This window comes from Biomphalaria glabrata, chromosome 15 (assembly GCF_947242115.1).
Source record: "Biomphalaria glabrata chromosome 15, xgBioGlab47.1, whole genome shotgun sequence".
NCBI classification, from domain to species: domain Eukaryota; kingdom Metazoa; phylum Mollusca; class Gastropoda; family Planorbidae; genus Biomphalaria; species Biomphalaria glabrata.
The window spans coordinates 9,717,068-9,742,599 of record NC_074725.1 but is presented as its reverse complement, the minus strand read 5'-3'; the positions used below and the strand labels follow the sequence as shown (position 1 = coordinate 9,742,599).

The 25,532-nt window shown below is 31.6% G+C and overlaps 1 protein-coding gene across 2 annotated transcripts in view; it reads right to left on the bottom strand.

Annotated features, from left to right (window-relative positions):
* Positions 1–740: 740 nt before the first annotated feature.
* LOC106051388 (sterile alpha motif domain-containing protein 9-like) overlaps positions 741–25,532 on the bottom strand; it is a 44,393-nt gene continuing 19,601 nt past the window's right edge. For both annotated transcript variants that reach the window (XM_056012259.1, XM_056012258.1), the window contains exons 3-9: positions 23,320–23,411; positions 21,917–22,032; positions 21,363–21,460; positions 19,867–20,104; positions 18,153–18,232; positions 7,659–12,067; positions 741–6,365 (exon numbers count right to left, since the gene is read on the bottom strand). In XM_056012259.1, the coding sequence (XP_055868234.1) occupies positions 6,270–6,365; positions 7,659–12,067; positions 18,153–18,232; positions 19,867–20,104; positions 21,363–21,460; positions 21,917–22,032; positions 23,320–23,409 (5,127 nt within the window). In that variant the 5' untranslated portion in view covers positions 23,410–23,411 and the 3' untranslated portion in view covers positions 741–6,269. The remainder of the gene's footprint in view (positions 6,366–7,658; positions 12,068–18,152; positions 18,233–19,866; positions 20,105–21,362; positions 21,461–21,916; positions 22,033–23,319; positions 23,412–25,532) is intronic.

Here is a 25,532-nt window from a genome sequence, read left to right as displayed (position 1 = left end):
CAGTTTAGCACACCAGGCCTTACCCCTCAACAGTTTCTCTGAGAATAAACTCAAAATACCTAGATGAAAATGAAAAGTAATCGCGGCCTCTTCATATTGATAAAATAATTTACAAAACACACAATCATTAAGGTTAAGTAAAAGAAATTTTCTCAACTCAGAAAACATTAAAAAAACTGGAACAGACACAAAATAGAGCAGTGAGATTCATAACAAACGAATATTCACATTTGACTAGAGTAACACTTTTAGTAAAATCACTAAATTTAGTAAGCCTTCAGGACAGAAGGATCAAAAGTAAAGAAGCAATCATGCATAAAACACTGAACCATAATCTTCAAATACAAAATTTAATAAAATACTCTGAAAGACACCAAGATAAAGGCACATTCCTCGTCCCATATGCTAGGACAAATTTGTACAAACACTACGTCTTCCCTAGTGCTATTAGAGCAAGGAATTGGTTGCCTGAGCTAGCCAGGAAAACCAGTGACTTGGCAGAATTTAAGTCATTGGTTAATATGCATGACTAAATGCATGACGCGTAGGACGTAATCATCTTCTTTTTTGAAGTAACGTCTGTATTATATAAGATAAGATAAGATGTAGCAGGAACGTAAAACTAATTATATTATTGATATTAAAATGGATAATGCTTCAATATATATATATATTTAAAATTTTTAAAGTACAGATAATGAACAAAAGAACATAAAAAAAACAAAAAACCACTAACTACATTTTAACGTCGTATGTAATCTTTATTTTAAGTACATGTGCAAGTAATTAATCTAATGATATTTTTTGTGCAAGCATCTACACTACTAAATGTAACATATCTAAAAAGTATTTTTCTATTGCCAACAATAACATTTCAATAAAATATAGACTACACTTATATTTATTGGTTTATTATAATATGTAAATTGAATATTAAGCATTACATTTTTGTCAACAATTTTAAATAAAATAAAAGTGACTATCTATAATCTATATGAGGAAAAAAACAACAACCCAAAAGGGTCTACAACAATAACTAGTTTGTAATATACTAACAATAATGCAAATAAGTAATAAAGTGAATTGATTTAATTAAGCATTAACTTGAGCATTAATGTTAAATAGTAATAACCATCATAGACCAAAATGAATGAAATCCTTTGACTATGTAGACAGCAAAGTACCACTGATTATAGGAATAATAAACTTATGACATGTTCAGATAATATTGCTTTTAATGACACTTTGTAATAAATAGGTTTAATAAGATAATCTATAGTACAGAATTATTTATAAATATATATATTATATATATATATATTTATGCCAAAGGATAACTTAAAAAAAAAAATCAGGATTTTAAAAAATAAAAACCACTTTAGTAGATTGTCTAAAAGTGCAAATAAAGTGAACTTTTTCAACAATACTGTTTGTTCATACATTACAAAATGCAATATTGAAAAAAAAAAAAAATACTGGTTGTTTGTTATAAAATTTAATATCTTTAATTTGTTGAGTACCAAAACTATTGTTGTAAACAAATCACAATTTAAAAAATTATAAAATAAAAATATATTGCTAATACTAGTATAATTGTAAAATTGCAAAATAGGGTAAATGTAATAAATAAAATATTGTTAATACTGGCAAAATGCCTTTTACATTAAATCAATTATGCCCTATGAATTGACTAAGCTACTATGATCTGCAATAAACTAGTTATTTCACTAATTCTATTTAGCTATTATGTTATGACCTCCTTCAGTCTTTAAATGAGATGAATGCTTGGGCAGCATATTAGTAGTGATGGGCAAAAGTTAACTAAAAAGTTAGAAACTTTTAGTTTAACTAAAAAAAATTAATTAAGGCCATTGTTTAACTAGAAAAAAAAAGTTTAGCTAAAATCGTAGTTTAATAAAAATGTTTTAGCTAAAATCGTAGTTTAATAAAAAATTTTTATTAGTAACTAACTAAAAATGATGCAGTTAACAACTATTTAGTCAGTCTGCCTTTGAAGAGGGTAAAGTAAGATGCTGGTAGAAGTCATGGGATTAAATATTTGCAACTGAAAAATTTTTTGCTAAAATCTTCTATGCAATATTATGAATGGGATTGTTCCGAATTTTTTATGAGCCACGTGTGGTGTTTAATTTCTGTTTATAGTACACCCTTTTTATAGTCTTAAGAATTATTATTGAGATCTAAGAATCGACAGTTTGGCCTATATAGATCTTAAAGCATTAGGATAACCAACTCTAGAAAAAAAAAATCTTAATCCACACCCTCTCTTGACCATAAAGTAAATAGACTGTGTCCAACTATATTTTAACAACCTGGTCATCTAGACATATGTAGGCCTAGTGTACTGTACGTGTGTAGTTGATGATACTACAAGACTACCCTGCATTTTTTTCATTATGCTTTATGCAATAGTGTTTGCTTAATGTGGAGTGGTCAGACTAGGCATGGATGGCAGGGCTAGTCAAGCATGTTCTTTACACTAAAACAGTTACACACCCTCCCAGTCCAGAAAGTACATAGATGGTGTGTCTGACTGATTTTAACAACCTGGCCAGATAGACGTACATGTGTAGGCCTATATAGTGTACTGAGTGTGCAGTCCATAATAACCACCCTGTTTTTTTTTTTTTCCCTTGCGCTTTTAACGGTTATGCAATAGTGTTAGTTGTATTTTTAGTGGTCAGACAAGAAAATAGCACATCAGCATGGTTAGTCAAGCATGTATTTTACACTATGAAATAATTATACAGGTCAAATGTTTCTTAAAACTCCCAACAATTTCGTTCCTATTTTATTGGTTACTAGATCTAATTTTTAAACTCCAATAGTATGTTATTTAATGAGATTTTAAACTTTACTGGTACAAGTAATTAAAAATTTTAGTTATATTATATAAGTTCATATAATTTTTAAAAAAGAGTACCATTTTTTTCTAAAGGTTTTAATTGAAGGCAAAAAAAAAAGCACACATATTTATAAAGACATTTAAAAAATTTTTTTTTATTGTGCATTAACGTTTATGTAAGTAACATATTCCTTATTACTGATTTTATTATGAATAAATATTTCTAGTTCAACCCCCCCCCCCAAAAGGTTATGAAAAGTTTGTTATACCTGTAGTTTAATTAATTTCCTTTAGTTTAGTTTAACTATATTTTGAAATTCATGATAAACTTTTTGTTGAACTACTTTATTTTAGTTCAAAACTAATTTTAGTTTAACTTTTAAAAGTTAGTTTAGTTCCCATCACTACATATTAATAATGGTCAGAACAATGTTGCCCAAACAGCAATCTTTCCATCCAGTTGATCTATTCAAAGGAATGGCAAGTGCCAATACAGTGTGTATAATTGAACTAATTACATAGAATTATAAACAGTCAAGCAAAGAGAGCCGTTCCTATTGCCATTAAAACCAAAATGTGTGACAATAAAAAAAAAATGTTGTTCTATTGATCCCTTCAGTTGATAGTAACAATAGCAGATATTATCATCTTGCTTTATTTATTAACAACTAGCCAGATATGACCTGCGCACTGGGGGCCTTATTTTGGGTATTACTGATGTAGTGGATTATTTCCTAATAATTCCATCCTTCCCATTTTTTTAGATTTTGCCACGAAAATAGTAGAGAGTGAAAATGGGTTTATCCGATTTGTTAAAATTTCATTCTTTACTAAAGATGAATTAAGTTTATTTTTAGGATCATATATACATACATCTTACATTCAATTATATAAATATTAGATTTTTTACTTCAATTAACTTTTTTTTCTCTAAAAAATGGTGCCCAGTAGAAGTAATTGTATGCATATATAACACTATCATGGAATGAAACAAAAATAAAACACATATAAAAAATGTAATTTTCCAGTCACACTTCTCAGTACAGCCAACATTTGGAAATCTCAAAAGTTATAAGTTTATTGTCATGATAAAAATAGAAAAACAGTATATATTTTATGTTCTTTGAAATTATAAATCTAGTGAAATAATAAAAAGGAATTCAAAATATATTTTCCTACTTCAGGTTAGAATTTGTTTTTTTGCTGTTCTTAACGCACACAAAGCTACATAAATCACATTGCATTGCTTCACTAAAATTGCATTGCTAAAATAAGTAAAATATTAAGTCAATTTTACATTGTAAATATAAATCTAAAAGGTGTGTATATTGTCGTGGGCATGTAGAGTTGCTTCTTGTGTGATCTTTTTTTTTCATGCACCATAATAGTTTTGTGTGCTAGTTCTAGTTCCTAAGGATACGCTATGTTGATGTCATTGCTTCAGTGCATCTGTTGTGTTTGTGCTGATGGTGGATCTTTTGCTGGAGCTTTCTTTTGTTGTTTTCTTCCCCAGTATTGGGTAAGTTAGTTTATTTTGCTTTATTCTTTGCATTGTAGTTTTAGTTTTAAAATCTTATTAATATAATATTGTGAATGGTGGTCTCAAGGAAAGCATATTTTTCGTGTTTAGGGACGCAGGCTTGGGACTTAGTTATAGAGCCTGATTTGTTTTGGTATGGTCCATGCATCCATGGCATTAGGAATGATTGTGTGTGGGCTTCGCAAACCCTGATCAAATTGTTTCACAGAGCTTATTGAATAATATGTGTAACTTGTATTTGCCTTGTAAATAGGCCTACTATTAATATTTATTCTTCATTTATGCCACATCATATCATTACTCCATTAATTGCTTTGTTATATGCAATCTCGTTATTGACTAGTATATGTTACTATTTGTATTATTTGTTCTTTTGGTAATTAGTTCATAAGTTGATTGCTAAACTGTTAGGGGTGTTGAGGCAGACAAGCCACGACTAAAGTACAACCCCAACAGGGAATTAATGACCAGCATTCGGTGGGGAGCTCGGGATCATATATCATACCTTAGTTAAACTTTACATATATATATTTACTAGAAATATTTTACCCGCGGGTCTTTATTTGCGTATCACTGTCGATATAGTCACTGAGAGTGTTTTGTAAACAATTAAACGAAACAATTTTTAGTACATGATTCATGAATGAATATAGGCCTATCTCAGCACGGCTTTGCAACTTTTGTAAACGAATGTATTAAAAATGCTTTAGAAAACCAAATTTGAATGTTAATTTAATCAAAATATGAAATGATTGGCCTATAATTAGTATGTTCATGTGTTAAAAAGTATAAAACTATCTGTGCGAAGAGAAGTTATATCATCTTAGAGTTGAATTAGAGTTTTAGACCTAGGAATGGAAAGCTGTGTAACATTATGGTATTGTCTAATGAAAGAATGTTCGTCAGGAAATCTGTAGTCACAGGTATAAGGAACTAATTTATGTAAAAAATGCTTTTGAAACACAAATTTGAAGTTTAATTTAATTATATTTAATAATGAAATCAATGGACCTTCTTTTGTATTTTCATATGTCAAAGTAAAAAACTATCTGTGTAAAGTGTATTTCTTAAAATTAGATCTAAATCCTTTTGATCTTTTGTCATGTCAATATTGTAAACAAAGCCTAGATACATAAATACTATAGCTTTAATAGAGTTGGACAACTTTATTATTTTTTTGGGGGCCTTAAGTTTGTTTTAGGGCTACAATACATACACTACGGTCTAAGTTAGTACCCAAGGAACATTCCTGCCAAGTTTTATCAAGATTGGTCAAACGGTTTTGATTTCTATTCGTCACATACATACATACATATACTTTAATAGAGATAAATTTTGCTATTTAAACGGGTTTACCCGATTTGTTAAAAGTTTCATACTCTAATATAGATACAATTAGGTACTTTTTGTTGTGGTATCCGCCTTGATCTATAAGGAACATTTATGCCAAGTTTTAATAAATTTGGTCAAACGGTTTTGATTTCTATAAGGGACATACATACCGGTACGCCTTACTTTCTGCTTTATATTATACTAGATATTACCCACGGCCTTCCGGCCTTAGATAGTGGATTGGATTTATATCTATATCAAACTTAGCTAATGTTTAAATTAGTTCATTCTGCATTGAATTCTCCTTAGTTTTTAAATAGTGAGAAGCAACCCTTTCATCATCCCACTTGATAAATGTTATTCTTGCTTTTAGCTCTTCTCATTTACAGCACGTTAAAAAATGACAAAAATAAATATTTGTAATATTGGCATTCTTGTTTCATGTCTACATCTAACTTATGTAATAAGATCAACAATGCTTAAAAGCCTGTCACTTGAAACTATACATCCTATTCTTAAACATAATGATATTTAAATATCTCCTAACAACCTCGTGAAATCTTCTTTGACACTCTTGAGTTGCATCTCACATTGTTTAATCTTTTCTTCATTGACTTCAGGATTTTTCTATGGAAGACAATGAAGCAAATTATTTCATATGCATACTGGTACTTAAATATATGTCTATCAGAGCTCATGTCTAAAGGTCTTTTATCAAAAATATATCACTTCAATGACATAAAATAAACAGAACAAAGAACAATATAAATTATGCAAAGAGAGTAAACTAATTTAGTTTCTTTGTTGGAATAAATTTCAAGCAGTTACTCAATGGGAATATATATTTCAGTAATTACCAAATCAACTCTGGGTTCAAAGATATTATCTCTGCAATCACAAAATCACAAAAATAAAAAAAGAAACAATTTTTGAGAATTTATTTGATCAATGGCATCTGGCCATGTCATATGCACCTGGACTGTCATCTTGATGATAACAGGTTAACACTCAGCCCATCCCCCACCATCCAGAAGGAGGATTAGGCAAGGTTGTAATATCTTCAATTCTAAGGAATATCCAAAACTTGGAAAACAAAAACATTGTTTTCCATTCAAGGTGCTTTTAACTTAACTAGTTTCACAGCTTTCAATTACAAATAGGTTATTAATTACCATCATTACTATATAACAGATACAAATACAGTTGAATTGGGTTCATTGGATCACCAGTTAATGGGATTAACAAATCATTCAGAGAGAATTCTACAGAACAAAAATTAATTCCTCTATACAGTCATATTTTGTTAATTAGACCAACTAAGACCAAAACTATTGCCACATGAAGTGGTCCAATTAATTGGATTCTTCTGTAGTAGCTATCAGTATTGCTCAACAAATAAAATATTTTCTGATAGCAATTAAATGTATATTAAATAACTATTTGATGAAACTGTTAAGTACTAATTGTCTGTTAACTAAGACCAAATTGATAGTCTGATTTGAACATTACTTATTTGAAGAGAATCAAAGCACTATACATTTTTCATTAAAAGGGAATATTGTTATTGCATAGTGTTAATTTTTCATAATAAATTGTGACGTAAGAGCGATGTGGCATGAATTAAATCAAGTTGACAGGAGGACATGTAAATTTGGTTTTGAAATTTTGTGAAATAAATTGCTGTATTATGTACTAAAAAGACTATTTTTTTATTGCCTCTTGGAAAAATAAGTTAATTTCTTAGGTTTTAATTGTACATAAGCTGAAAAGTAGAAACAAAATTTGATCATAAGCTTTTTCAAATTGAATACTGGTATTTAAGGAAGTTATAAGTCACATTAAGAAAATAGACGTCTAAAAATAGTCCTAAAATGCTATCAATTAGGGGATTGACTTTTCTTTTTACAATTAATAACTTACCTGAAATAAATGCAGCTTTCGTTCAATATCCACTTGCTCTCGCCAGAGATCTTCAATCAAAATTTCTTTTTTATTTCCCTTTTGTTTGGAACTTCGCTTGGAAATGCTAACAGCTGGCTCAGGCTTACCTATTTCTCCTATATCTATTTCTCCTAACTTTTCCAAAGACATCCCATAAGCCCTTGGTCCCTTGAAACTAAAGCCAAGATAGAAGTAGACTTTTTTATTATACATGATAGATTTGGCCACCTTGTGAGAAGTAGATATGGCTAGAGTGAATCTGTTTCCTTCTTTGGTAGTAATTGAAATATTTACTTTTTCACCATCATTAGACAAAACTCCTTGCATAAGTCGAAGTTTCTGTCTAATGTTAGGATGGTTCCATTTTTCTTTGAATGTCATATCTTTTAAATCTCCTAAAGTATCCTGAAATACAATATCTTCTAACGGTTTGCCATTTCCAAGGAAAAACAAAGTAGTCACTATTCTTCTAAAAGAGAAATTTTCTTTGCCATGGTTTGGATGGTTCTTTTTAAACATTTCCAACCAATTGTCAATTGCGTTCTTTAACTCAATAAGAGGGCAGACATGATCTATTCTTTCTTCTGTTGGGAAATTGTACATCACAAAATAGAGAAATGGTTCCAGGTAGCTATGGATAATGTCTTTTGGTTGATTGGAATAATACAGCTTCTTACTCCATTCAACAACATCTTCAAACATTAAACCTTGTGGCTTTTTTTTATCAACCAGTAATACAGTAACTGTATCAAGAATGGCTCTCAAATCATCAAAACAGCAATACTTAGAAGTGACGTTTTTTAATACTGAGACATAACAATCTTCAATAATTTTATATTTTTTGTGTGTTCTTAGATGTAACAAATGATATAATGAATCAGCCCCTAATTGTCTTGCCTTGTCTAGTCGGTACAGGCATTCATCTGATTCACTTAATTTATTTCCGGCTATTTCATCTGCATCAAAATAAATATCTAGATTAGCCTTTAATGGGATTAAAGACTGTCTGCTAAAGTCTCCTTGTAAAACTTCCCATTCCTCTTGATTATGACTACATTTCATTTGTAGATACTCTTCATCTAGTCGTCTTAATACTTCATATGCTCTTCCTTTCAAGCTTTTTAGAAAAGCTGCATGTTTTACTAGGAACTGAAGTTCTGTTGGATTATAATCAAAATCAACTAAATATTTTTGTAAAATGTTTCCATTATTAAACACATGATGTGATTTTAAGGCACTGAGTAGCAATATAATTGTTCGCAATTCACCAGCATAGCCAGCTACATTGTTTACTTCCATAGCAGTTATTTCTCTTTCACAAACTTCCTGTTGCTTTCTGAAGGCTTCAATACCTTCAACTGACAAATCAACAATTTCTAGTATGTCAGAATCTTGAAATCCTTGATCACCATTTTGTTTATTTTTTTCTATATTGTCAGAAAGTTTTGCTTTAAAAACCCTGCCTGCTGTGTCCCAAAGAAATGAGTTTTCAGGTTTCAGCTGCACAGCTCTGTTAGCATAAAAAGTAGCCTTTTGCCAATTTTTTGTAAACATATAAACACGAGAAATCAACTGAGCAGTAAAGGCATCTTTGTTAATTTCAAATAAAGTTTCAAGCACATGAAGAGCAACCTCAACTCCTTCGTGTTCCTGAATGTAAATGACTAAACCTGAAAATTTCTGCTTCTTTCCATTTTCATCTAACTCTCTCTTTTTGGCAACTGAGTTAATAAGTGATCTGTATTTGCCAGCCTCTTTTCCCTCTTGGCGGTACATTGATGGCTTACACAAGGAGAGCATGATATCACTCTCTTTACTTTTAGTTTTCTCTTTCATACATTTTAAGATTTCACCTGCAACCTGTTTGTTCATTATTCTAACAGACTGAATTGATTTTTTCTTTGAACTCCTGTCATTGGAAAGATTTAAGAAAAATTTGACTCCCTCTGTAAGTTTGGCTTCCCACTTCACTTCTCTAGAAAAGAAGTTTGATCGACTGAGTGACATATACTGTTTAGACTTCATAAAATTATCCAGCCAAATAACTTTGACAGGTTGAAACAGAGGATCATAAACATTAAGGAATGAAACTATTTTTAAAAGTTCAATTTCTAAATCAGATTTCACAGCCTTTGAAAAATCTTTTACAACTTTCTGCACATAATTAGGATTAAAGTTTTCTCGCATAATGTTAAAAGCCAACAGAAATCTAGGGTTTACTTTTTTCTTGTCTTTTTCATATAACTTGCTTAAACTGTCATTCTTTCTGTCAAACCAATCTTTTTCAATTGAACTAAGTTCATGCCTTAAAAATATTCGATTTTCTTTTGGAAGTGGCATTGAGGCTCTTCTCTTGCATTCTAAAATTGTGCAAAAAACATCAAAAGACTCTTCTGATTTTCTCCAGTGTAATCTCCCTTGTTCTTCAAGCTTTCCTTTCAGTTTGATACAATCTTCTTCTTCCTGACTGTCAATAAAGACTAAAAGCGGATTAGGTGTTGTATTTTTAAACTGCCATATCTCCTCCAACTGATCACAAGTATGTTCTGTGATTCTTCTAACATGACAACATTTGTACTTTTTGCGAAACTGCCAAAGAATATTTTTAGCTGTTGTTGTACCACCAGCCCCAGGCTGATGAAGAAGTTCAACGTATGTCACTTTGTCCTCATCTGTGTTACCTTTGAGAGCTTTTTCAACAACATCTTTAAGATTATCATGAACATCACGTTCTAGCACTTGGTCTCTAAACCAAAAGTTTAGCCATTGCACTTCTTCACCTCGATAAAACTGTTGTTCCACTTCATTCCTTTTGTTGTATATTTCCTTTTCATCTCCTACATCCAATTCTCCAGCTGTGAGTACATCTATATTGTTATCTTTCCATTCATTAAGCTTTCTTTTAGGAACTATCTCTAATACACCATTGGAGCACGGAAGAAGAATATTAAAGCCTTCATCTATATTTGTTGCTAAAGAAATTGTGCTATTGACTTGTTCCCACTTCATGCCAATAACACACTTGTCTTTTATATCAGATTTTTCTATTTTATCTTCATTCAGCATTCTCTCCTGCCATGATTTGGCAATGTCTTCAGATTCAGCAAGAAGAATCCAATTGTCAGGAAGTATTGTAAGAATCTCATCGCAGGCAAATAGCAATGTTTCATAACTTTTAGAAAATAAACAAATTATTATCAATGTTCTTTCATTTCCAATTTGGTCAACATAATTTCTAAATGCTTGTTGAAAAGCTCGTCTTCTAAATTTATTCCATTCTCTTCTGTCCATTGGCTCCATGCTCTCATATCCATTACAAAACACCCAGTGGGAAACTGTCTTGCATGATATACTAGCAACTAATTCCTCATAACTTTCAGTTGAATTCTTTAGCTTGTCAAAATCATCAATAGTAAGTACTCGCATTGATTCTTCTTGTAAACTGTCCAAATTTTTGTATATGCCATTACTGTAACCTTGAGGGTCAAAATCAAATACAACTTCAGGTTGTAAGTACTTGATAAAGGACATATTTTGTAGAAGATAATCCTGGTCCATATGAGAATCAATCTCACTAGTGATTAGAAAAGGGTAAATATCATCAACTAGTGAATTAGAACCACCTGTCAAGAGCCCAAGAAGTTTTTCCCTTAAATTGGGTTTAAAGTCATTTTTTAATTTCTTTTCTTCTTCTTTTCTCTGCTCTATAAGACTTGGAATCTCTCTTTCAAATTTGTCTCTCTTTGTTTCAGTTAGAAGCTCAGGCTTTCCACTCTCAGAAAATCTGAATACAGCTTTGTCCATTTTTGTATTATTTCCAAATTGAGTTAGCAAGCGCAGGTTGGTTTTTATAATTTCTTTGTTCATAAAGTTTTGAGAGGGAATGATGTCAATTTCAAGAACTATTAACTCTGTCAATAAAATTGGTTCTATCTTTATCACTGGTATGAATTTTGGTTCCCTTATCACTTTTCTAATAATTGATTTTTGAGTTTCAAGAAAAGATTCCTGCAAGTAGTTGTTAACTACACGTTGAACTTGTAGTTTATCCAAGGAAACACCAACAATTTTTCCTGCTTTATGTAAAGAATGGTTAATAGGTGACACACCAAAATAAATTGTTCCGTTTCTTCTTTCATTCATACAAGCAGAGGCAAAGGGAACTAACTCAAGACCAATTTTCTCCAATGCTGAATCCATGTCTTGGCATTCTATCAAGTGAAAGTTTTTAATAGGAGACAATGGCGATCCTCTTGTCTCAGTCATTATATCAGTGAATATATGACCAAATTTGTACTTTGTTGTTGGTGTGACTTCTTCATCAAATTTTCTAGGGTGTTCTATACAAGTTTTTTCTTCTACCATTTTTCTGTCAGTGTCTTGCGGGTCTGAAAAAAAAAGAAGCTTCAGTAAAAAAAACCCACATCATTGAAGACAAAAAAAGACAAAACAACAACAGAAGAACTTAAAGAAAATAAAAAAAATATTAGTTAAATGCAATATTATGATAACACTGACATTGGTAACAAATATTTCAATAGATAATTTTGTAAAGTTTTATTTGATACTAAGTGCTACTAATCCATACAACAACATGCTCTCATAAAATATAGAAACATATACTAGCTTACTTTATGTTCAGACTAAATAAATAATTGGTTGAATGCTATTGCTACAGAAAGCAAACAAGAAAACTTTGTCCTGGGAGCAGAAGGCTCTTTTACCAAAAGAAACATATCATGAAGCATAATGGCAAAAGGAGAAAGTAAACAGCTCAGCTGAATATCCTTCTAGTGAAAAGGAAACCAATACTTATAGAAACCTACTAGATATACTGTATAATATAATAATAATAATATAGTATACAGTGAAAACAAAAGTGTTTATTGTTTAAAGTTATGTGTTTTATAAACTATTGCCTGTGACAAAACAGCTATGCCACAATGTTAAGTACCAATATTTATAAACATTATATGAAAAGATTCATTTTTAATAGTATAAATAAATAATTAAACAAAAAAACAATAAATATACACATACTACTATCAAAATTTTGAACTTTAATTACAAGCATTCAGCTCCAAACAAAATCACACAAATAAAGACAAAAGAGAATTACTAACACAAGAATGTGTATTTTCTTGGTTGAAATATGTATTTTAGTATCAAAATGCACAGCTATATTTAAATCAGCTTTATATTATATTTTATATCATAATTTAAAAAGTACCCGAAAACATGCAGCAAGGGCAGCCAATCACCTATGAGGGCATTGCACCAAATCTGACAAGATATCCAATGCCTGATCTTAGATGACCTAAAATCCGTGGGCACCAGCTGAGAAGAGGCTGTGAAAGAAGCCTATGGCCAATCTCTGTGGAAAGAGCTTTCCGCTCTATTTGCCAAACAGACAGGGAGGATCTAAGTCTAAGTAATCTGTCTCATCTCTATGAATTATGAGAAAACTATGTATGCTAAAATGTTACATATTACCATAAGATTGTATATTGAGACCAATACATAAAATGCTTTTAGAAATAATAGTAAATGTAAAACAACAAGCATAAGAGCTTTAAATTTTTCTTAGAGAAAAAGATTAGATCAAGGCTAAAATTGTACCCATGGTAACTAAAGGCTTCACACTGTTATTGTCTGCTAGTCAAAAGGCCACATAGCAAGAAAAAAAAAATAGGAAAATATTTTACAGTCATTGTAAGGTGAAAATGATGCTTGTAAAACAATTAAATAGTTGGAAATATGGCTAAGGTAGGTATTAACTGTTAACACGCAATAGGGCAAGGTGGGAGTCACAAAGGAGTGTGGAGATACCTGACACACTTCTGCAGTTTGTTAAATAAAGTAGATGTAGACAAGCAACTAAGAAAACAAGTTCAACTTTATTTGTAAGAAAAGCAGTGTTTAACCTTTCTGTAGTTATCAAAAAGAAGATATTTAACTCAGTTAAACATAGTTTTACCAACATTACTGGACAATCTTAAAGCATCAAAATAAAACCGGTCAAACCCGTTTTATCCGACAAGACCAAACAATTGTCTTCTTTAAAATGATGATTGGAAGATATTAGATATTTAAGATTGTTAGATTTAGTAACTAACTTGCAGTACACACTGGCCACACCCAGTGATTTAATCACAGGCTTAATATAGTTTATTTATGCCCAAAACACCCACTTCTTTTTTTTAATTTTTAATAAACAGGTCACATTTAAACTATCAACCTAACATACTTGTTTTAGTCCATGAATTAGTGTTTCTGTTACAATAAAATTGCACATCCTGCTCTTTCTTTCCTTCATCTCTCTCTCTTTTTCGCTCTCTGGAACCCCATTAAGTTTTCTTTAACCTGCGCATTGTAATTTCTCTGACATAGATTTCTGAATTGATTTGGAAAGAGCAGCTTCAAAATGTGACCCCAACACATACACACATTCATATTTTGGGCCTGTTAATTCTAGAACCATTTTTCTTATCCCTCCTCCTGCCAACAACAAAAAGTTAGTCCTTCTTACACCCTATGACTGTTCTCCAGCTTTAAAATTCAATCTACATTATATTTTGACAGTGACTCCCTTTTTTTGGCTAGTTTTACTTTTTTTTATGCAACCTTTAATGTTAAAGCAAGCAATGTATAGTTTAAGACACAGAATACTTTTCATTATGCCATCAGTTTCAGGCCTAGAGAAAAAAATGCATTTTCTGAAGGCCCCAATTGAATGCTACATTCCCATTTCTACATCTATTTTGGTTATCTAAATAAAAAAATATCAATTTGGTTTTTATTAAGTGTAATCATTTATTTGACCACTTTTGAATGTAGCAACATGGCAATAGATCTAGATTTCTTTTTTTTTTAATACTATTAGGATTTAAAAAAAATAAATTTAGTCAGTGTCTAAAAGAATCCTCTGATTTATCACCACACACTTTTTCAGATTTTGAATCTATATATAGCATCTATGGTCAAATAAAGCTTCTGGACCTGATGGTATTCCAGCTAGATTACTCAAAGAACTAAGTAATGAGCTAGCCCCAGTGTTCAAAATACTCTTTCAGGCTTCACTTAACCAGGGCAGAGTACCAAAGGACTGGAAAGAAGCTAATGTCACCCCCCTATTTAAAAAAGGAGAAAAATCTGACCCAGGAAACTACAGACCAGTATCACTTACCAGCATCACATGTAAAATCCTAGAACACATAATATGTAGCAACATCATAAACCACTTAGACAAACATAATGTCCTCACACCATACCAACATGGCTTTAGGAAATATAGATCATGTGAAACACAACTAATAGGACTAATTGATGATTTTTCAAAAGGTTTAGATAATAGTGAACAAATAGATGCTATCTTACTAGATTTTTCTAAGGCTTTTGACAAAGTTCACCACCATAGTTTGCTTAAAAAATTAAAATATTTCGGCATTAATGGTCCACTGCATCAGTGGATTAAAGACTTTCTGATAGGGAGAGAACAAACTGTAATAATAAATGGCTCTAAATCAACACCGATAACAGTAAACTCAGGTGTACCTCAAGGAACAGTCTTGGGTCCACTACTATTTTTAATTTACATAAATGATTTACCAAATTGCATTAGTTCAGGAACAAAAGTCAGATTATTTGCAGACGATTGCATAATATATAGAACAATAAAAACAACACAAGACACAGATATTTTACAAGGAGAGTTAGATGAATTACAGAAATGGGAATCAAATTGGAGCATGTCTTTCCACCCAGAAAAATGTCAGTTGTTAAGAGTAACAAAAAAACTAAAACAAATTAATTCCACTTATCTTATTCATGGCAAACCAGTAACACAGACTAAAAACGCAAAATACCTAGGTGTTATAATAAATGAAAAACTGTCATGGAATCCACATATTGATGAAACTACAAAAAAATCAAACAAAGCATTAGGATTTATTAAAAGAAATTTCTATAAATCAAATAAGAACATAAAACTAAAATGTTATTTAACCTTGGTTAGGCCAATAATAGAATATGCATCCTCTGTTTGGGACCCCTCAACTCAAGAAAACATTAAGAAACTAGAACAGACACAAAATAGAGCAGTGAGATTCATAACAAATGAATATTCACATTTGACTAGAGTAACACCTTTAGTAAAATCACTAAATTTAGAAAGCCTTCAGGACAGAAGGCTCAAAAGTAAAGTAGCAATCATACATAAAACACTAAACCATAATCTTCAAATACAAAAACAAAATTTAATAAAATACTCTGAAAGACACAAAGATAAAGGCACATTCCTCGTCCCATATGCTAGGACAAATTTGTACAAATACTCCTTCTTCCCTAGTGCTATTAGAGCATGGAATGGGTTGCCTGAGCTAGCCAGGAAAACCAGTGACTTGGCAGAATTTAAGTCATTGGTTAATATGCATGACTAAATGCATGACGCGTAGGACGTAATCATCTTCTTTTTTGAAGTAACGTCTGTATTATATAAGATAAGATAAGATGGTTAGTTTTAAACATTATATCTACATCCATTAATCATAAGAAAAAGAATGTAAACCTAACTTTTTAATACTATTAGGATTAGTTTTGTCTAAAAGAATGCAGAAATGATGTAAGGCATATTAAAAAATAAGTAGACTTAAGAAAAAGAAAAAAATTGCTTTAAAAATATGGAATGTGTGTGATTTTTTAAAATGCTTATATACAGACTGCAGCTTTTTAGGGAAATATCTAGAAAATAATTTACAAAAGTTTGATAGAAAGCATGCATTTTTTGTGTGGATTGCAGTTGCCCGGTTGCAAACCTGTCAAAAGTGGTTCTTAGCAAGCACCTAGAAGGTAAAAGGAACCTGTGTAAGAAATTTCATGCAGATCAGTACAACACTTTAAGGCAGGCATGTCAAACACATTAAGGTGTATGGGCCACATAAAAAAACTTACAAAGACCTGAAGGGCCACAGCAAAAAAATCTGTTAGAAAACATAGTGTAATTTAGGAACAATACAATAGTATACAATAGTCCCTTAGTTTTCTGGGATAGAAATTTGTCTGCCACTGACACTTACATCACTGATGACAAATTTTGATCAGATAATCTCGAACAATGTGGTGTTTTTGTAGCTTTCATTATGGAAAAGAACTATTCACAGAGATAAAAGTGTTGGAAACAGCAAGAATTATGGCTGCAAATTTCCGCAATTCAACATACCATTCAGGGAAATAACTGTAAAATTTTGGCACATCTATAAATTTCGCTTATGAGAAAAGAATCTGACTGCAATTCAATCATCATTAGTGGAAAATTCTTGCTCGTATGAAATGAAGTCACGAAAACAGCCATTGAAAGCATCTAATAACAATTCCAGGTGTAGGATATTTTTACCAAAAGTTGCAGCAGTATTTAATCTTTTTAGTTCCTGACACGTTGAGAAGTGAACAAGGTTTTCTCTTGATATTTGGTTTACCACACAGTTGTAACTTTGCTTGAAAGCACTTCACATCATCACATGCAGTTGTGTCAATTCTGACTATCTTGAAGTTTCAAATTTAAGTCTTGCAGGTGACCAATGAGATCAACTGCTAATGCTTAATCCTGAACCCATTCGTCAGTTTGGAAATGTTCAACTGGTTCAACTTTCATGCGCAGAAACAATATCATTTCCTCAGGAAGTGTAAAAAATCTTTTCAATTCTGCGGACTTCTGTGTAGTAGAAACATAATCAAATTCGTATACAATGTCATCCAACACTATATTTTGTCCTTGGTTTTTCTTTAAGTAGCAATTTTTGTTATGGTTACTGATTCTTCTTCAGTATTTAAATCCATTATTCTGGGAAATTAAATTGTCAGTAAACTTGTGACCGAAGACAGTACATAATAAACTGAATATATAGGGCCTATTACTCACTAAAATAAAATAGAATTACAACAGTAATCACTGATAATTTTTCTGTAAGTCTAACTCTATTATATTGGTTTATTTATGACGTGATTATTAGCAATTAATACTAATAAAAAAAAAAACAACTAAATTTAAAAGATAACTTGAAAGATAATTCGAAGTTAATAAATAAACGAAATTACCACAATTCAATTTAAAATACATTTTTGAAATATTATTTGTTTTAAAAAATCTGATCATTAAAGAATACTTAATAATTTCAATGAAGTTGATTGTTATGTTTTATTTATTATTGTTATTTCTGCAGTAAATATTTTACATGAAAATTAGTGGTGACTGTTAAACGCTTAAATATTTAACATTATTTTGATAATTCGAAAGGTGGCCACTCGGGCTGCATGCTGCCCTCGAACCCAGTGTTAGACGTGCATGGTTTAAGGGATGTCTTGTTCAATGAGTGTGTGGTATTTTGTAAATACATTGTAGTTTAAAAAAAGAACAATGCCAACTATTGTTTTTACAAAATTGTTTAATTAAATAAAAAAAAAATTTTTTAGACTCACCAGATAGAGACTGAGTTGCAGCTTCCTCAATTGGGATTTCCAAGTTACCAAGATCAAGTTTTTTCAGATTGACAACATTTCTTTTATTGGTGTTAAGGACAATCTATATCAAAACTTTTTGTATTTTGTAGGATTAAGTAGGCCTAATGTATTTCTGAATTAAATTTAGATCTAATTACAAAAAATATTTTCAACATTGAAATAGTTGCTGCTATCTGTGTAACTAGAAATATAGAGACAACTTTATCAAAAAGTTTGGGCCATATTGTTATACTTTGTTATTTAATATTTTTGTATTGTTGCCATGCCTGAATCTAAGTCTCACCATATATTTGGGAATTGAACAACTGAAAAAATTAAGAAACAGATCTGAGCTGGGGCTATTCCTTCTCACATAACATAGACCATGAAGCAAAAAAATGGCTAATGAGGAGCAAGGTAGGGACATTGTTAACAACTTTTTTTTTTTTTTTTTGAACATTGTCAGCTCCACATAAAATGTCTATCTAATCAAAATTTAAAAAGTTGAGTATTGAGTATCATGGATGAGGAAGTGTAAAAGTGAAGAGTGTCCTAAACAGCAAAGAGGACATGGATGAGGAAGTGGAAAAGTGAAGAGAGTGTCCTAGACAGCAAAGAGGACATGGATGAGGAAGTGGAAAAGTGAAGAGAGTGTCCTAGACAGCAAAGAGGACATGGATGAGGAAGTGGAAAAGTGAAGAGTGTCCTAGACAGCAAAGAGGACATGGATGAGGAAGTGGAAAAGTGAAGAGATTGTCCTAGACAGCAAAGAGGACATGGATGAGGAAGTGGAAAAGTGAAGAGAGTGTCCTAGACAGCAAAGAGGACACAGATGAGGAAGTGGAAAAGTGAAGAGAGTGTCCTAGACAGCAAAGAGGACACAGATGAGGAAGTGGAAAAGTGAAGAGAGTGTCCTAGACAGCAAAGAGGACATGGAAATGGCAAGGAAGAAACTCAAGGAGCCAAAGATGCCATCTTGTTCAGTTAATAATAATTGTTTAATTGAGTATAATTGAGTCCACCCAGCTCTAATGGGTACCTGACATTGGTTGGAGTAAAGTAAAGGTAGTTGAATGTTGTGCTGACCACATAACACCCTTGTTAACTGTAGGCCACAGAAACAGATGACATTACATCATCACCCCTACAGATCACATCGGTTTCATAAATAAGGTAAATTTAAATATGCTAAACTCAAGTTGTGTTACAAAAGTATTTAGAATGTAATGGGCTAGGCATTTTTAATTTGGTGTAGGATCTTTGAGAGACATCTGAAGATATAATGGTTTAATAATAATAGGTATTAATATCAGTTTTGTTACAGTAGTCTTCAATAAAATTGTTAGAGTGTACTAAATGGAGTTTTAGAATGAAAAAATAGCCAGAAAAAAACAAACAATAAATTATAAGAACATTTTTCTTTTCAATTATGTTACACCTGATCTGGTGGATGAAATGGTATTAGAAACGAAAAGTTACAATTTGTGTTAAAGTCAGAACTGTGGCATGTCAATCAAGTTACAGGTTTTTGGTTTAAGGCAGCCAAAATAAGCTGAAGACCAAATGTAATCGTCACATAATTTTTTAGTACTTAAAAAAAAACCAAAAGTGTGCAGTTTAGATCCAATATTAACAATGTGTATCAGGTAATCTTTATAAGCTTAATCCTCTATGCATCATTTCAAAAGGATACTTTAATAATCTAGGCTTTCCTTTGATCCATTTAGAAACTGGCACAACTTGTATGCCAACAAATTCCTTAGTTAGAAATTTAGATAAATCATCATTATTCCATTCTTTACCTCCAGGGAAAACCTTCTTCTGCTTTAGAAGCTCTCTGATATCATTCAAGAGGGTCGAAGCTCCTAATGCTTCTGTAAAATGTGTTCTTAAAATACTGCTTATGAGCTCATTGTTGGCATTAGGATTAACTGTCAATAAAATTTAATTGTATATAATCTTTATTATCCATAAGGAAATTATAAATATACATATATATATATATATATATATATATATATATATATGCTATATATATATATATATATAATAATCTTTATTATCCATAAGGCAATTTCTTTTACAACATATGCATTACACCAAACAAAACATTTTAACTATAGAAAACCAAAATATACATTCACACCAGACTCACTCATAATTTACATGCGAAAAGTTTATATCAGATAGTTTCTATTTAATGATGTGATTGCCAGGGGCACAAAAGAGTTTTTTTTTCTGGGTCATTGGTTTGTAGCTCCAAAGATAGTACAACTAAACAAAAAGGTTTTTTTAAATTTTAAATGTAGAACTTGGAAAAAATTTGAACAATTTTCTGTTTAATTAAAACTGAAAGTTACTTTTATTTTTATTTTCCAATATATACAGATGTCATCTTCAATTGCATAGAAACGCATGCAAAATAATAATAATTTGAAAAAGATATAATTTATTCAAAGAAATTAATGTCTTTCTGTCTCACTCTTTAACTTAACTTACATACTCCTATTTATTAACTAGAACTATGACAGACCACAGACCAGGATGGCTGCCTGGTCGTGCGGTTAGCGCGCTGGACTGTCGTTTGGATTTATCGACGGTCGAGGGTTCAAACCCTGCCCGCTGCCATCCCCCGTCGTCCTGCGGGAGGTTTGGACTAGGAAGTAAACTATCTTCAACTCTGAAGGAACATCCGAAACATGTAAAACATTTTACAAAACAAACCACCTTGTGGTTTCATCAAAAACTCTTCAGCCTACACAACCAAACCATTCACCCATGTTTACTCTTGGTTATATCAGAAATATGCGTTTACACTCCATAACAGTTTACAAATTGAACAAAGGTGAAATATGAGTTTCATATATAACGACATATAGGTATAGATGATATCATTAGCAAATAATTCCATTTAAAAATTAAAGTATTAAAAAAACTATACATTTCTTTTAAACTGAATCATTTTTAGCCTTTAAATTTTTACATGAATGGTTAATGCATATACTCTGCAATGCTTGACACTGTGTTTCTTGAGTGTTTTTATATAGAGGCATAACAAATCCTGCAGATGTTACATTACTATGCTTTGAGAAACAAAAATTATAATTGAACGTGTGTACAACACAACTCTCAAAACAAAGTCATAAGTGCCTCAATTTGTGACAATAAATTTTTTAACTGCCATCTTACCCGATAATTTCATGTTAGGGTCAGCTTGTGTTTCAGTATCCTTTATCTTCTGCACCAGAGACAAATATTTTTTAGCTTTTAAAATCTCTAAGAGTTTCCTTATTGTAATAAGAAAAAAAAATAGTATTAAAAAATGAGCAATAATTCTTAAATAAAATTTATCAAAAAAAAAAAAAAGAAGAAGAAAAGAAAAACATCAAATTCATACTTTTAAAATATTATTATTTTTTTAAATTACTGAACATTATTTTGTATATCCTGTAGCCTTTCATTTATCTTATCAATTATAGATATTTCTTCAAAAATGAATATAATTTTTTCCTACACATATTCATGTGCTGATCGAGTCATGCTTGTTAATTAGAGATTTCAACTCTGATAAGTATTAGTTTTCTTGATGATTCCAGCAACCCATTCTATGCTGTAATAGTACTCAGGGAAAAAAGGAGCACTAGTAGGAATTAGCCTTAGCATATGGGATAAGAAATATGGATTTATCTGTATGTTTAAGCTACAATACACTGTTTATCTCTCTAGTTTGATACTGAACTTACTGAAAAGGTTGGTGGCCTTCTTTCCATTTGATAATGTCCAAAAGCCTTTCTATCTGTTCTGACCTAGTCTCAGCAGCTTGTATTTTCTCTTTTTCTTTAAGCTCTATTACGCCATTCTAAAGAAAAATATTTTTAATCAAATCTTAAACTTGTCTTAACTAAGAGGATAGAAATACAAAAAAACAACAAAAAAAAACAACAACCACAATAACAAATGTACATATCTTAAAGAAAGGGCCATCAGAAAATCAGTGTTTCATTTGGTGTGGCTATAATGTAACAGTATTAAGACTTACCAAGTTCCTTTTGTTTACAGTAGTGTTTTGCAAACTTTTACCAGTGGCAACCCCTATTTGAAAATAAATGATGACCCCCCCCCCCCCCCATTAGCCAGCTTAGGACCTGGGGGAGCACTATAGGCTCCAACAGAGGGGTCCAAAGGGTTTTAAGAATGTAATGACAGAATTAATAATGCGATTTTCCTGTTTTATTTTGGATAAATACTTAAACTTTTTTTAGAAGCTCCAATATCATGCATTTTCCTGTGTACCTTGAGAGGACATCTTTACCCCCCCACCCCAGCTTACAGAAAACAAGTGAATTGCATGACAAAAAATGAATGAATGAATTTAACCTTAAATGGATAATTTGAGTAAAATAAATAACAGCTTTTATATAGCCCTACTTTCATGCTTATAGCATGCTCAGAGCGCTGTGGTCCAATTTCATTTGTGGACCAGTGGGGGTAGGGGGTATCTGGGAGAAGGTTTTTTCATGCTGCCTTTAGGCGCTCAGTTAACACAACTCTGCTCAAGTCGGTTGTTGAACCTCGAGCCACCTTTATAGGTAGCTAAGTTCACTTGAACTTAGCCTCTCGACCATGCTTCCCACATCAGAGCGCAATAGACAGGGGTTCAAACTATGAGTAAACAACAGAATTTCAGCTTACAGCATAAGAGGCACACTACATTTGATGGGTCAAATTATTTTAACAAAACAATTTCTATAGTTGTAATCATAATTTAAAAGATTTAAAAGATTGGAGCATAATATATATTGATCTACAATCAGAGTAAACATTTTTCTAAAATTGGTTTATCTTTTAAAAAACAATAATTGTGAAGCAAGTGATATGAGAACATAGGAGAGGATGCTACCATATACAATTTAAAAATAACAAAATTATTATATACTTTATAGAAAATAATGTGTAAAATATCACTACTCATTTATAGTTTGAACATTTTTTATTCATCTGAAGCCACCTCTGAGTTTGTGTGACAAAAATTCTCTTTGTAATATTTTTTAATGCGCCCTTGATTGTGCTTTAAGAGATTAACCCTTTTAACTTTAAATCTAGGTCTAGTTAATATGAATTACTCTTTTGATTCTAACAAAATTACCTGATAGAAATATCCAAATAAGTCACTTGGGTAAACATCACAAAGCTCTGACCAGTTTTTTCTCAATTTTTCCCACTCTGCTGCATTCATGACTAAAAATATAATGTAAATAATTAACATTGGGTAGAAATATTTTAACTGGAAGGCTGCCTGGTCCTGCTGAATGTGCAGTGGTAGCTGAATTATATGACTATATCTCAGCTAGCAACACATACACGATAAGTCCTTTCCGCATCACCACCAGAATTAACAATATATATATATATATATATATATATATATATATATATATATATATATATTAGGGGTGCACCGGATAGTACTTTTTGATATCCGGCCGGGGCCGGATATAACCGGATAGTAAAATTTGATATTCGGTCGGGGCCGGATACCTAAGTGTCTTGTTAATAGCTTGTGTTGCTGAACATTTTACGAAACTGTTAAATAACATACCTATATTGGTTGGTTTTATTTTTTTTTCCTTTTATATACCTTATTGTTTTAAACTCTGTTACTGATTGATTTATTCAAGCTTAACAGTATTTCTAAAAATCTGTATAGCATGAGTGTGTCTGTGTGTATGTACGATGCCACCAACTGTAAAGGATGTGTGTATGAAGGTCAATGTAAATAATGTTAGTATATATTTAACTAGTTACTAATGTAAATCTCTCATAAGTAAAGTGCAATCTGCCTTGTATAGTGGTCGGATGTATGTGTTCATGAATTTCAGACCAACAACCTGGTCAGATATACTTAGTGAGCCTACATATGTAGTCCTAGAGCAGTGTGTATAGTTGTTTGTGTTAACCATCAAGCATTGTTTTTTCCTTAAGCATACGCACGCAATAGAGTTGGGTGTCAGTCAAAAAAGATAACACATTGGCATGGTCAGTCAAGCATATAGATAAATTATACCCGTCCACTATTTAGAGGTCAAGGGTTGTTTTGTTTTTTTTACGCTCCAGCATATTGTTTCTTTGTTTGCTAGATCTATTGTTCAATTTATTTTATGCGATTTTAAAATTTACTGTAAGGTTTTCCGTTATTTATTAAGTCAAAAGAATTAAACAATGAAATTAGCTTTCATTCTAATGATTTTAATACAAGGCAAAAAAATACACACACGCAAACATGCACATCTTTGTTTTATTTTATTGTGCAAAGAACGTACGTAAGAAACATTAAATGCAAAGAACGCATGTTAGAAACATCTTCCTTAATTATTACTTATTAATTATTTTATTCGTGGTTTCAGTAACTGTTACAAAAGGGAACGATAGTAAGCCTATGGATGTCAGGTGTGTAAAAGTCGTCCTAGCCTGATACACAGTGGCTAAGTACGCATCTTAAGTAAAAAAAAATAGTAATAACAAGGAGTTAATTTGACTGTCACAAATTATTAAGAATATTGTTATCAAATCAAAACACTTAACTGCAGTAGTAATATTCAAGTTAACATGTTAGAAAAATTATTTAACCGTAATATTTATTGACAGTGTAATATCCTTTGTTAGCAAGTTGTGTTTTTTCATTCTGGCTTAAAAATGGTCAATGTCTATCAATAAATTGGGTGTCAAGGACCAAAGAAATACAATAAAAAGTAGGGGGTGTTTAGCTATCCTTTTAAAGATAGCCTTGGTCGTGTCTTCTACTAAATAATTAGTTACTGGCTTACTGGGCTATATAATCTCACGGTATGTGTTCTGTGTAGCTAAAGGTCAATAGTTTAGGTGGGTGTGATCTTTAGTCCAGCTTACTAATTGAGATTTATGTTCAAGTAACTCGGCACACTTGAAATGGTGTGGCCTCTAGCCCAACCACGTGATTAAGATTTTTCTCCAAATAAGCAAACTCTTTGTCCGGATACCCGCGTAGATGTTTGGCTTGAAGTCCAGTCCAACCCCCCCCCCCCCAATTAAGATTAACTACTAAGTAAACAAACATAGTTCCCTCGTGTGACCTCTAGAGAGTGCTTACGTCCATCGTATCTGACTTGGGGTCACCTGTCAATCAATGAACTCAATGTGATGGACTAAACAAATAAAAGGGGAGGGAGTTGTTCATCTGGAAATATACCTAGTCCTAGTTACCTTAGAGGTCTGGCTATGGTAGTCCAGCCCCCGTAATAAAGATTAACTACTAAATAAACAAACTCAGTTTCTTCGAAAGGTGCGACCTCTAGAGAGTGTCAATATGCCGACATTAAACCT